The sequence below is a fragment of the Trachinotus anak genome, unplaced genomic scaffold, assembly GCF_046630095.1.
Source record: "Trachinotus anak isolate AG129_WGS33_773 ecotype Australia unplaced genomic scaffold, CSIRO_AGI_Tana_v1 ptg000016l, whole genome shotgun sequence".
Classification (NCBI taxonomy): Eukaryota; Metazoa; Chordata; class Actinopteri; order Carangiformes; family Carangidae; genus Trachinotus; species Trachinotus anak.
Genome location: NW_027273867.1, coordinates 21,734,504 through 21,747,833, shown reverse-complemented (window position 1 = coordinate 21,747,833; position 13,330 = coordinate 21,734,504). Strand labels below are relative to the sequence as shown.

Below are 13,330 nucleotides of genomic sequence, written 5' to 3'. Positions count from 1 at the left end.
ATTTAGCTGCCTCTAAAAGCACAAGCAGCAATAATAAGCATCATAAGAGATTTTTTCCTACATGATCTAAAAACTGATTTTAAAAACAGCTTGTGTGTAAAATGTGTTGTTCCGACTGACTGGTGAAAAATCAGAAATGTAATTCTTATGCCAACCTTGAGCTCTTCAATTTGCTGTTTGACAGTTCCCAGGTCAGTTCCCACGGTCGACATGTCGCACAGCTTGATCACTGCGTTGTCCAGGTAGTCAAACATAGACTGGAAATGATGCAGAATGATATGGTTAAGCTGGTGCAAAGACAACACTGTTATGTTTCACAGAGCAAAAGGTCAAGAACATATGTTTGGCTTCTGTGTATTTCTGATGAACTAACCTGCAGTGCATCCTGATACTGCACAGAGGCCGTCATGGCCTCCTCCAGTCTCTCCATCCTCTCTCTCCATGTCCGATTCAGGCCCTCCCAGGCAGCATTCATCTGCGAAAAGGACACAAAGACAAATTATATTAGTGGACTTCTGGTCACTAATCCTTTTCTATATACTTTAGTTGCTTAATGTCGTCTTAATCTCTCACCTCATCGATGGTCTTCTTGACTTCAGGTTTCTCAGTTTCTCCACAGGCAAAGATGAGGTCAGCCCCGAGGGTCCTGACGAACTCCAGCTCCTCCCTCAGGCCGTCTGTCTCTGCCTTGATGGCCTGGTGGAAGGACAGAGAGACGTCATACTGAGTTGAGTAGAGACACCACAGACAGTCCATTCCTCCCAGAATGCCACCATTTATTTACACATTCCCTCTCTTCCTCCATACCTCAGCAGCCTCAATCTGTTGCTTGATGAGCGAGGGGTCAACACCAGGGTCCTCCAGCTCTCTCACAATATCTTGGGAGTCTCGGAGCGTGCTCAGTAGCGCCGCCACGTCGGCCCAGAACTTCCCGGCCAGGTCCAGGACGTCGTTCAGCTTCCCCTCCCTCTCCTCGGCTCGCTGCCGGATCTCATCCCACAGGGAGCGCAGGCGCAGGAGGCGGGAGCGGACGGCTGGAGGGGAGAGGGGGAGGAGTTTTAGACAGGTTGGTAGAGACAAATGGGAGTACACTGGGCACACTGGGAAATATTTCTTCTTTCTTTAGCTGTGTAGTCTAATCTGAGATTTCAAATCACTTTATCAAGAGTAATAATGTTTTCTTTGTTCGAAATTTGCTATAACGTCCAGTCCTGGTTAGTCAAGTCCTTCATCAGCCCACTCCCACATTTCTGCACAGTGGGACATTCATTTCCATCAAGTGCGGAGGGCTGGGGGGCATCAAAGCACTAAGTTCTTTGCAGAGCAACTTAACAAAGACCAATGTGTTTTGTTTCATAATGTGGTGGCGTTGGAAGAAATATGCAGAACTGCACTGCTGATTCTGTTCCATGTCCAGATCTGACACCGTCTGCCCACTGGCTCTGTGCCAGTCAAACAGACTCTGGCCAGTTGATTGTTCAGTCAGTGAGCTGGTTGGACTGAAGCCCAAAATAAGGTTTTAATATTTTTCACCCAGATTACAGAAGCCTGTTATGTTTCCCTCTCTGCTCTGACCCACTCCAGTTTCTAATGTCCTAAAAAAACTGTGTTTTTTATGATGCAACTTCTGGTGCCAGTTACAGCCAGTACTTTCCACCTACATGAAGAGAACTATCAAAGCATCGAATGCCTACTACAGGAACTGGACTGGATTGTTTTGATATTCAGTTATTTACCTGTAGCTATTTTGTTGGCCAGAAAAACAATTATTAGCCCCAATCAAAGAGTTGCTGATGGAGAAAAGCATTAATCAGTCTCCTCCTCTGTAACTGCTGGTTTCATGCTCAGTGAACGAGACGCTCCTAAATACAATAACAGTGAGATTACTCATGTCTGCGTAGACCCCCCCCACCCACACTATTTAACACATGACCTGTGATCTTGTCTCAGTCTTAATGTTATGTGGCTGTCATTCACTGTCAGACACATCCCAGCTCACTCACCCTGAGCAGCAGGATCGTCGTGAGCGGCCCGTCCAATGAGCTCCTCTCCGCGGGCGCAGAGGGCGGAGAAGCTTGGCAGCAGTTTGTCCAGCTCCAGCCCCTGGGTTCGGTGCTCTGCCAGCTGCTCCCTGATCTTCTCCACCTCTGCTGCCACTGGGGGAGGCTGCCGCAGCCGCTGCACTGCCCCCTCCAGGGTCTCCAGCAGGGGATCCATCTTGTCATGAAACTGAGGACGGAAGGAGAGGCGGAAGAAAAAGTTATGAGGGGGAGGAGGGTGTTGAGGTTGCTAGATTTGGGTTTTGATAGCTGGGTGACATTTTGAAAGTGGGAAAATGCTGATATATTATGTGGGTGGTCAGCCATCTGTGGCAGCCTGTATTAACTTACAGCTTCTTACAGACTCCACAGCGAATACACAACAGATTCAAGGAAAATGATTACATTCAAAATAAAACCTTATATTCTGCTATGTAATATCTCAGTACTTCACTTTCAGCAGGTCACCCAGGTTGTGTAACTCTGACAAAGCTGGACTTGATCTACCACACAAGAGGGAGCTATTAACACAGTTGAGTCCACTCTAAAGGACTCAGGAGACATTTTGGATGAGAGAGAACTCATTGTACGATTTGTACTGAGTTGTTGAGCTTGAGCTTTTTTATGCATCCGAGTGAAATTAAATTGCTTGATCACTACATTACACAACAAATTTCATCTAACAACAAGGGGAAGATTCTTTAGATACAAAATGACTACGGCTGGTTTCAAGGAGCTGAATCAAGCCTAGTCTGAGACTAAAACAAACATGGCTGGGGGGCATGCCTCAGTTTCAGCCTCGGTTTAATTCAAGTCTACAATCCTACACCACAGGGAAAGTTTCTAACAGATTTAGTTCAGTCTTATGGTCACTCAGGATTGGCAGACACATGATTTGGATCAATGTATAAATCAGTGAAGCCAGAGTTGAGACTAACTTATAAACAGCAAAAATCCAGACATCCTAACATCTGTAATTAGACTTATTAATACAGAACTGTTATATGTTCTTCATTTAAACTGATATTCATCCACACCTTGGTGAGATCAGTGTTGTTGATTAGTGACTGACTGGTAAAAGATGATGGCTTCACTGATTCATGTTTATTAGTTGACCAAATCATGTGGCGTAACCACAGCCTTGAGCGCCAGTTTGATGTCAGTCAGTGGTCTTACCTCTACCAGCTGGGTGATTGCAGTGAGCAGTGACCATGGAGAAAATGGTGGTGGGGGGGTGCAACACACACAGCGCATCCACAATGAACGAGGGATGGGATGGAGGAGGGAACGGGTTGCAAGGATGAGGGGTGGTGGAGATGATGATGGAGATTAGGGTTAAGTTAAAGGATGAGGGGGGAGAGACAGGGAGGTAGATGTTTAGGGTGGAGTGAGGGATGAGGACAACATGGAGGTGCAGGTTGAGGAAGAGAAGGAGCAATACATGGATGAGTTTGTAGGGGGTGGAGGGTGGAGAAACAATATAATGAGTTAAATCAGAGACATGCATACAGTACAACATGTCAGGCATTATCGACTCCGGTGATTCAGTGATGTCTCATGAAATGAAGTGCAAAGAAAAAGTCAAATATACTGATGTAAAGAAAACTAAGACTTAAAGAAGACATGATGTGATAAAAGAGAAGTCTGGATGATACTTTTTATGTTATAGGTGTGTTTTTCCTGAACAATGGTCTCATGTGAAACAAGAGTAACAAGAGTTTTTAAAAAGTAAAATACACAAAAGACAAAGTAAAGAAATAAATGGAAACAAAACTTGGCTCTAAGTAAACTGTTAACTTGTTACACAATAAATCCTCATTATCATTTATTGAAAGCAAGCAACAGAGACAACAACAAAATCACACTGAACCTCATGCTGTTTAGTAATCACATCAGGCGTCACTGTTTTGTCTGGGGCAGCAGACACTAAATAACAAGCTATAAACAGACCTGAGCCAAACAGCATTAACACACAATTCTTCTATCTCCACTGAAGGGCAGCATAAAATGTAATTTAACTTTACTGAATTCTGGTTTAAACCAGTCGTCTCCAGGGTTTCTGAGTTTCAGGCCCCAAGCAGACTAAACAATAAAACTTATTAGACCCAGGTCTGCAGTTTTCTAACATGAGCTGTGAAACAGTTAATTCGTCCTCGGTGACGTACCTGTGCAGACTGGGACACTGCCTCGTCTAGTGCTGTAGCACGACCTTTCACCTCCTCTTTGATGGCCAGGTAGCGTCTCTCAGCCTCGGTGTAGCGCTGCGTCACTGTCGCCCCCTCCTGGAGGCTGAGCTCGGCCAGCTGGGGTCCGATCTTCAGCAGCTTGTCGATGTGGGGCTTGTGCTCTGCGATAGACTCCCTGAGCAGCTGGAGAGGAAATTCAGGAACATGAACATGGAAATTAAGTAGATATTTTAATTAGTGACACAATGAGAGGAAAGCTAAAACAGAAATGTGAATCCATATCTGAGATTTTGTGTCCAGTCTTACCCTCATCTGGTCTTGTTGCAGTCGGAGAGCGTCTGTGTCAATGGCTGGTGGTGGCAGCTGGGTGATGAGGGTTTCGGTCTCGCCAAGCCACGGCTCCAGTTCCTCGTAGGTTTCCCAGAACCGAGCCACCAGAACCTGGGCCTGCTCCAGAGCTGAGAAGCGCTCGCTGTGGTTCTGGCTCACAGCATCGTAACGAGCACTCAGAGAATCTGTCTTTACCTGGAGAGGTTAACGACAGACAGACAGTCAGATATTAACGTTACGATCCAGATGATGAATGATGATGTCCCTCACTTTCCTCACTCAGTCTATCCCTGACTAAGGTTACCAATGTACACAAACTTTAATTTCTCATGTCCCGTCTCTTCCTCTTAACTCTCCATCTCCCCTCATCCATCAGTGACTAACCATCAGTGCATCCCTCTGGGCTTCACTACAGGTCTCCAGGATGTCATCTCTGGTGGCGAGGAGCTGGTCCACAGTGTCTTTGTGTCTGATGATGTCGATGTTGAAGGCCCTCTGCACCTGTAGCTGAGCCACTGTTACGTCAGGCTCCAGACTCAAAGGTCCCAGAGACGCCAGCTTGCGCTCCGTCTCCCCGACCCAGGCCAGCTCCGCATCCACTGCCTCTTCATACTGAAGGACGGAGGTCATGTTTTAGCAGAGCCCAAAGTCAACAGAATTTCAAAAAGTTAGTCAGCTCAACATTTGTGCTTAAACATGGGTTAAACTGCTTGCAGCACCTGTTGTGACCTCTGGATGGCAGCTTGTACCAGCTGCACACGCTGAGTGATGGTTTCATCAGCCTGGCGATAGCGTTGGTTGGCATCAGCGACCAGGCGGTCCAGGCCTTCTCTGGCTCGCCACGGCACCAGGTCCAGCAGGGCGCTGCCCACCTCGTTGACCGTATCCAACACCAGACGCTTCTCTGCTGATACTTTCTTCAGCTCCTGTAAAAGTGAAAATGAGGGATTAGTTTTACAAAACACAAGCTGTAATCAAATGAAAAATTATCTTAAATATGGACTTTACAAAAAACAACTTCAAATACAAATGTAAAAAAAACATAAAAAATGGAAATAGCACCTAGTGTTTTTGTGGCGGCTGAGGCTGCTTTACTTTCCAAGTGTGGCACAGTGAAAGTCTATTAAATTGGTAAATGCTGAAAATGTCATTATGGAGTGAAAAAACTGGAGCGACAAATTAAATGGCAATAATCCTTTCAATAGCTTTTAGAAACTGTTATTCAGTTCCCAGAAATCAATGTTTCTATGGTAACTCTAGTGTGGTTAGGTTGATATTGGAACAACTGAAACTGTCATTACAGACAGGAGAATCTAATAAACTGTTCTTCTTTAAAAATCATCTTTTAAATCTTTAAAATATGGATGATTAAAACTTGTAGAGTTTTATCAAGTTGTCAGCCAAGTAACTTGGTTACACACTGTTACTCAAGTGCCCCAGTCAATCATTTTGTAAAGCAGGAGTCAACATGCTACAAATGGCTGAACGGAAACTAAAAAACGCAGAAGAAGAGCTGCATCTTTGACGCTAATGTGAGAAATGTGGTGTGTGAAAGAGAGCAGATGCAAAGAGAGGATGTTGAGTCTTACACTGTGGCTCCAAACACAAGTGACTCACAGTCTGAGTTAATAATATACCTGGAAGCAATGAGTGTTATGCGCAATAGCGTGAGAGATACACTGCATCACATCTAAACACTGTAACCTAACTGCTCTAAACTGTCTGTAAAGGACAGTGTTTAAATAAAGGTATTTCAAGGACACACATGCATTGCCACTGCTGGGTGAATATGTTGGTTTTAACTGAAATGTCTTCATTTAGAATAAATAGAGTAAAAAGTAACCCTCAGAATACATGTCATGGTAGAGAATTTATCTTTTTTTTGTCCATAAGCTTTTATTATGATAGGGATAGTGTCAGACAGGAAGGTTAGGGATGAGAGAGGAGATGAAATGCAGCAAAGGGCCGGAGTCAGATTCGAACTCAGGCCACTGCAGTAAGGACTGAACCTAAATGGTCTGCACTCTACCAGGTGAACGCAGGAGTATTAATCTTTATGTCTCATTTTCATAAATCTTTAAAAGCAAATCTTTCTGAGCTTTATGAAACACACACGTTAACTCTTCTCCTACCTTCTGTCTCTCCTGATAGGCTGGCGAGGCGTCAGGCTCCACATTGCTGAGCTCTGCCTCCACGCCGTCCAGCCACTGGTTGAGGTCGTCGTGTGCGCTGGCGAATCGCGTGGCGAGCTGCAGGGCCTGCTCCAGGGTGCGAAGGGCCTTGCTGCTGCCGGCTGTCATCTCAGCATAGCGAGACTTGATGCCATCCAGCTTCTCCTGGATCAGGAGAACCTCCTCACCTGCAGAACCACACACATGTCAGATAGAAAGAAAGAGACAGATCTCCACTTCTTAAATGTTTTCTCTTCAGTCTCTTCAATAAGTTACAGTAAATTTTGTGTCTTTTCACAAAATCAGATCTTTTGTGCCAGGTCAAACCCAACCAGAGTCCTGATTCTTATATTATAAAATTCATATATTCTCACAGTAGGCTTATGTTGACAGCTCAGCGTAACTCTCTTCACCACAATATTTATCTAACCACCTAAATATGACAGTAAAAACACAGAGGGCATTCGTGGGGCAGACTTGCTAATAGTACTGCCAGTCAGCCTGGCTAATATCTTAATATGTAAAGAGAAACACAAACCACATGTTACAGCTTGGTTCACCACTGATCTAAAAATGTGTGGTTTGGATGTGAATCTACAACTTCAACAGTGTTTGACTGTGTCGTGAGTTTCTTTCACTGAGCCTGGTGTCTGTGTCTGCAGAGATATTCTGAGAACTTCAAACAACATACACAAAGCAACACAACTGATAGAATAAAGAGAGAATTCACCCCATGGGAGAATAAATGAGATGCAGCTAAAGCTAAAGTTTCACAGTGTTAACAACTTAAGAAAGATCAAAGATGTATTTAAGTCAAAACAAACTGTAAAATGATCAATGATAACACAAGGAATCTTATTTATTATTGCATATGTTTTTATTGTTTCGATGTCCTGTTACTCTAATATCTTCTTGCTAAGGTTTGGGAGAAGATGTGGGGGTTTAGTAATCTGATTACCTGTGGTCTGTTTGAGTAAGGCCTGTCCGTTCTTAATGGCCTGGTCCACTGTTTTCTTCCTGCTCAAGATCTCTTCATTTAGAGCCTGAGGGAAGAAAAAGTGTTAAAGTTAATACACATGGCTGGTAAGATAAAAACTATTTTCCTTTGTGCTACAAAACTCAACCATTACTGTTCAAATTGTTGGTAACATTTCAAATAAGTTCAAGTGATAAAACTGCATCAGTGTGTTTTAAAACTGATCTTTACACCCATAATATTACATTTGTGCAGAAGGTCTGTTTTGCATTCATATCCCACCAGAATGTGTTTCTGATTTAAACACATTTACATTTGAGGTTTGTTCACTTTATATAAATATTTTAATTTAATGTGTATGATTAAAAAAATGACATGAATACTATTTATATACTACATATCTATTATTTCTTTATCTCTTTAGAAAAAAACGTTTCTAAGAACTGTTCTCATGTCTCATGCGGTGAAGTACTTCAGTTGTCGTTCACTGTGTTCATGAAGTCGTACCAGGGTGTGTTTGTGCTGCTCGGCCAGCAGCTGAGGCTGGTAGCTCTGCACAGAGACCTGCGCCAGTCTCTGAGCCACCTCTGCAAGCCAGTTCAGCACCTCTACCTCGTCCTCTCCAAACAGCTGAGCGTTGGCCAGCGCCTGCTCCAACAGCCCTGCCCGCCTCGAGCACCAATCGGCAAGCTCCGAGTGACCCGACCTCACCGCCCCCACGCGCTCACTTAACCAATCGCGGTCTGCCGCACAGCTGAGCGGGGTCAGCGATTGGCTGAGGGACTCGAGGTGGTCAACCTCGGCTCCTCTTGAGGACACGTCCTCTTGGAGCGCCTGGGAAGTGCATAAGTGTTTTTGTTTGGTTATGTGTGTGTGAGTGTGTGTGTGTGTGTGTGTGTGTGTGTGTGTGTGTGTGTGTGTGTGTTTAATAGGAAGGTGAAAAGAACAGGTGAGAAAAAAAAACAGATGGATAAAACTCAAAATATGACCATGCAAATGACAAATCATAGAAAAACATGAAATCATAAACATCAATGATGAATGAGAAGAATAACTAAAGGAAAAAGGTTCAAACTTAAAAACTTGACACAACAAATGAAAACGAGAAACTGGACTTGATATGAATAAATCATGAGCTTGAAGAAGACGTGTTTGTGTTGTAAATAAATGCTCTGTGGCTCTTGTGGCTTGTTGTTCCTGTTAAACTGAGATAGAGGAGCATGTAAAAGACTCCTGACCATGTATGTGTGTTTGTTAGAGTCCAGTTTGACTCCTTGTTACTTGGCAGCTCACACAGACACTGCACATCTGGAAACTCAATGATATATAAAGATAGATGGGTCAGTAAGTATTTTCTCATCTGCAACAACTGTAAATCTATTGAATGAGCATTGTTCTATGTTTAGCCTTTGGCAGCCTGACGAGGAGGGAAAGGTGGATTGAGGGGTGGGGGACTGGGAAGATTTCTTGGTGCTCGTTATTTTGATGACATTGTCTGAGGCAAAAACACCGGAGCACTGAGGGATCCGGCCTCCTGCTCATCGACACACGTCAAAATAATCCCTGGTGACCTTTCCATGAGGGGACAGTCTCAGTAATCACGGGGGCAAACTGTACCTTGTGCTTGGTGATCTGCTGGGTGATCTTGGCCGTCTGGGTTCCCATGGGCTCGGCGGAGCTCAGGCGTCTCTCGGTGGTGCTCAGCCATTCTCCCAGTGGCTCCAGGGCTTCGTGGAACTGAAGAGCCAAAACCTGCAGCTCCTCCAACTGCCTCTGCCTGAGGGACAAAAGCGGGAGGGGGTGACAAAGATACCAGGAGATGAAGGGGAGGAGGTGGAGCATTTTTATTGGCGTTTTATTGCCTTCACTGAAGCTGCATTGCTCAAATTGCGTCATACAGCTGTCACCTTTCTGTAAACACGGTTTATCAAATGTTTATGAAATTTTCATGATATATTATTAAATATTGAGGAATTTCATAAACTGATAAAATGTTTTATTTGTGTGTTTGAGACAGACAGAGAAAGGGGGGGTTTGCAGCGTGGAGAGAAAACACATCTCTGTGTGTGTCAGTGTCAAACCAAGCATCTCACAGTGTATGTAAAGAAAGCAGAGGTGTGTGTGTGTGTGTGTATTGTTCATTAAATTCCACAGTCACGACAGGAGTGATCATATCATGCCTTGCAGCACGTTGCCAGCCATGAAAGTCCTCTAAACATTTTAAATCACGGCTCGTCTTTACATGAACACACACACATCTGCAGTATCAAACCTTCTCACTGAGTTCAGTTAGTGAGTTCTGCATGTGTGTTCCAGTTTTCCCCCAAAAGAAACTCTACTTTCCCTGGTGAACAGAAAGTGCTCTGAAATTACTTGTAGACCACAGAAACGAATTGTAATGATACAATTCTTTCTTTAAGTACAGTGGTGTTGTACAGAGCCACCCAGAAATGAAACGAGAAAACAGGAAATAACCACGAGACAACATGCTGTTGAGGTACACCACTGATTACTCTGCCAAACCACATATTTACAGCAAGACAAATCTGTCACTTTTTACTCTCTGCAGTATTATCTGTGCTGACGTTTGACAGGATACAATGGACAGAAATTATGTCTTTGACGTGTCAAAAATGATGTAGAGACACTCAGGGAGCACCCACGGCTGCCATACGATACCTCAGTAATTCTGACTGCAGGGAAATTCCTCTTTCTTTTCTCACTCCACAGGGAGGTCAGAGATCAAGTCAGAGACCCAGGTCCTCCCCACCCTGAAAACCCCCTGTATTGTAAAGAAGACTGACCTGGCACTGGCTTTGTCCAGCAGGTCAGTCCACCTCTCTGCCAGACTCTGGAGCTGAGTCTGGATCTTCTCTCGGTCCTGTGTGTCGGCTGTGGCTGCGATCCTCTCTCCTTCAGCGCGGATCATCTCCACTGTCGGCCGGCGGTCATCTAACAATCTCTGGAGCAGCTGGAGGAAGAGAAATACTCAGTTATTGGTGCAATTTATGCATAAAAGAGTGAGAGCCTCACATATGAGCAGCAAGTTAAATCAACACCTCTATAAAACAATACCTCAACATTATAACCTTCATAAAGTTAGGATTTACTGCACAACTGTTGTGTTTGACTAAATGTGTTTATCTAGGTGCAACTAATAAACTGCTGACTGAGTAAACACTGCCTGATTGAAGTTGATAGAAATCATTTTTTTCTGTTAACTTAAAATCAATCCCTCCATGTTTGCCAACTGAAGTAGAGTTAATCAGAAAATGTACAACGCTCTAACAATGCAGAACTATTCTTCTTTGTACTGTATTTGTGTCTGAAGCACAAAATAAATTTATTGTGATGGAGAATTTATCATTTTGCTAAAACAGGAGCTGACATGTTTTCCACCGCCAGACTCTTTCTTTTGCAGGAGCTCATAGAAAGCTCATCAATTATTAGCTTGTTAAACCTTTTATCAACATGTCATCAAAGGACTCAGGTTAGCGGATATCTTTTAAAAATTCTGTTTTACATATGAATTATTCAACTTTTAATTAGGGTGGGTGCTACCTTTTAAAAGGTAGAAATGGAACAAACTTTTATTCACCTTAATCAGAATTGTTTTGACATTAAAAGAACAACACACATGAACGCAGTCCCTTCCTGTTAGACAGCGTCCTCTCTGTCTGCTTGGACTTCAGCACTTCTCCACAGTTAACTGTCTTTTCAAGCCAGTTACTGACGCCGCTCCCCGTCACGGATGTAAACACGTGTGATTGATTGCTGGCCAACACTAGAGCACTCTTATGTGCACAAACACAGGAAGTGTATGTTGGATAAACAGGGAAAACTGTGTGTGTGTCTGAAAACAATACAAATCCACCATGCGTGTGTGTGTGTGTGTGTGTCTGTTTTTATGCCAGTCTGACTGGCAGACGGTCAACTGGGACCATTCGGATGCCAGGCAGACGGATCATTGACTGTGTGTATGTGTGTTTGTGTGTGTGCTTGTCATTCGAATATCTATTGTTTGTGGTTAAAGGACATTGAGGACATCTGAATATCTTAAATGTTCAATGTTTGGAAAAGAAATGTCTAGAAAAATATAAAGTGAAAATTCAAATCCACTTTAATTTATCCTGGCAGGACACTTCAAAGAAAGAAGAATGTGGGTGGCAGAAGCTAAGAGCTCAGACAACTGTGCCTGATGATCAGCGCTTCAAATCCCTAAAATGGAAAATATGAGCAGGCTGAAAAACACTTGTCATTAAAACGTGTCCTCAGTGACCCAAAGAGACGTTTCTGCTGCTTTCAGTGTTGTATCTCACTGTGACTGTTTCTGAAAGTAAATAAAGATTCTCATCACCTGTGCTATTACACCTGAAAGTGGATTTTATTTTACACCTCGTCATCCTTTGTTGTACCTTTTGCTCTTGGATCTGGGCCTTGACCACGCGGTACTCGGCAGACGGAGGTTTCTGATTGGCCACCAGCTCCTCTGTGTCGCTCAGCCAGCTTAGCAGAGGCTCCAGAGCATCCTGAAATTTCCCACAATGCAACAGAGCCTCCTGCAGTTGGGCGATCCGCTCTGCCACCTGAAGACAGGAGAGAAGGTTTTGAGTATGGAAGCAAATATGATGCATTTTATTCTTTGCGGGATTAAAACCCAAAGCTTGAGACTGCAAGAAGCTGGAGCCGCTCTGCTGTTGTATGTTTTCTATATCAGTGAATCTCCAGGTGTGGCGAACACATCGAGCCGTACCCGCTTGTTGAGTGAGTTCCATCGGAGGTTGGTCGTCTCCAGGTCGTGCTCCAGCGCCTGGGTGTCGGTGTGCTTGGCGGCGCTCTGGATCAGACCCTGACCCACTGCGTTGACGTGCTGCAGCTTCGGTTGAATGCTGTCCACCTGTTCTCTCTCCACAGCCTGGCAGAGGAAAACACACAGAGAGGGGACGTCATTCACTGATTGGCTGACTGACTCACTGTATCGTTAATGAACAAATTAAAGGCGAGAGAAGAAGTATACACGAGGAGAAAGTACAGACCAGTCATGTACCAGTCAGCAGTCAAAAATACACCACACATTCAATCTGCGTGACGACAAATGGAAGTGAACTGTCCCACATTATGCACCTACATATAGACACGAGTGGATATTAGGAGATGAAAGATGGACGCAGGGATGTGCAGAGATAAGAGAGGAGTGGGAGACAGGAAGGGAGCTGCAGCAACGAGGGTGGAGGGAGGAGAGAAAAAGAGGAGGGGGAGAAAGGGGATTACAGGGATTAGAGGGTTAGACGAGTAAGGGGCTGGCTGGAAAAGGCTGAGTCGACAACACACACACATGGTAGAGTACACTAACACACTGCATGGGTGCACACAACCCTCACTTAATCACACACAAGCAGACACACAGACTTACCCTGACACACACATTTATAGGAAATACACGCACAACTTCGCTTGTCTGGCCACATTACTCACACACACACACATCACAGCGGAGAGCTGGAGCCATCTTGTGATGACAATGGAGGCAGCCACCCGACAGTAAACACAACCAGACTTGACTTCCCTGGCCCAGAAAGACCGAGCAACAGCCAATACAGCTCCTCTCTCACAATAAATCTGCGCTGA

The 13,330-nt window shown here is 44.3% G+C and overlaps 1 protein-coding gene across 24 annotated transcripts in view; it reads right to left on the bottom strand.

The window, feature by feature from the left end:
- The window catches only part of macf1a (microtubule actin crosslinking factor 1a), a 224,626-nt gene that overhangs the window by 19,110 nt on the left and 192,186 nt on the right, over window positions 1-13,330 (bottom strand). For 20 of the 24 annotated variants that reach the window (XM_071501060.1, XM_071501061.1, XM_071501068.1 and 17 more), the window contains 16 exons: window positions 12,456-12,617; window positions 12,118-12,288; window positions 10,507-10,673; window positions 9,320-9,479; window positions 8,210-8,536; window positions 7,685-7,769; window positions 6,688-6,914; window positions 5,275-5,481; window positions 4,940-5,167; window positions 4,532-4,750; window positions 4,205-4,408; window positions 2,004-2,229; window positions 808-1,034; window positions 574-696; window positions 374-475; window positions 156-257 (listed from right to left, as the gene is read on the bottom strand). In XM_071501060.1, the coding sequence (XP_071357161.1) occupies window positions 156-257; window positions 374-475; window positions 574-696; window positions 808-1,034; window positions 2,004-2,229; window positions 4,205-4,408; window positions 4,532-4,750; window positions 4,940-5,167; window positions 5,275-5,481; window positions 6,688-6,914; window positions 7,685-7,769; window positions 8,210-8,536; window positions 9,320-9,479; window positions 10,507-10,673; window positions 12,118-12,288; window positions 12,456-12,617 (2,937 nt within the window). The remainder of the gene's footprint in view (window positions 1-155; window positions 258-373; window positions 476-573; window positions 697-807; window positions 1,035-2,003; window positions 2,230-4,204; window positions 4,409-4,531; window positions 4,751-4,939; window positions 5,168-5,274; window positions 5,482-6,687; window positions 6,915-7,684; window positions 7,770-8,209; window positions 8,537-9,319; window positions 9,480-10,506; window positions 10,674-12,117; window positions 12,289-12,455; window positions 12,618-13,330) is intronic. The other 4 variants (XM_071501073.1, XM_071501070.1, XM_071501069.1 and 1 more) reach the window with 1 other exon arrangement.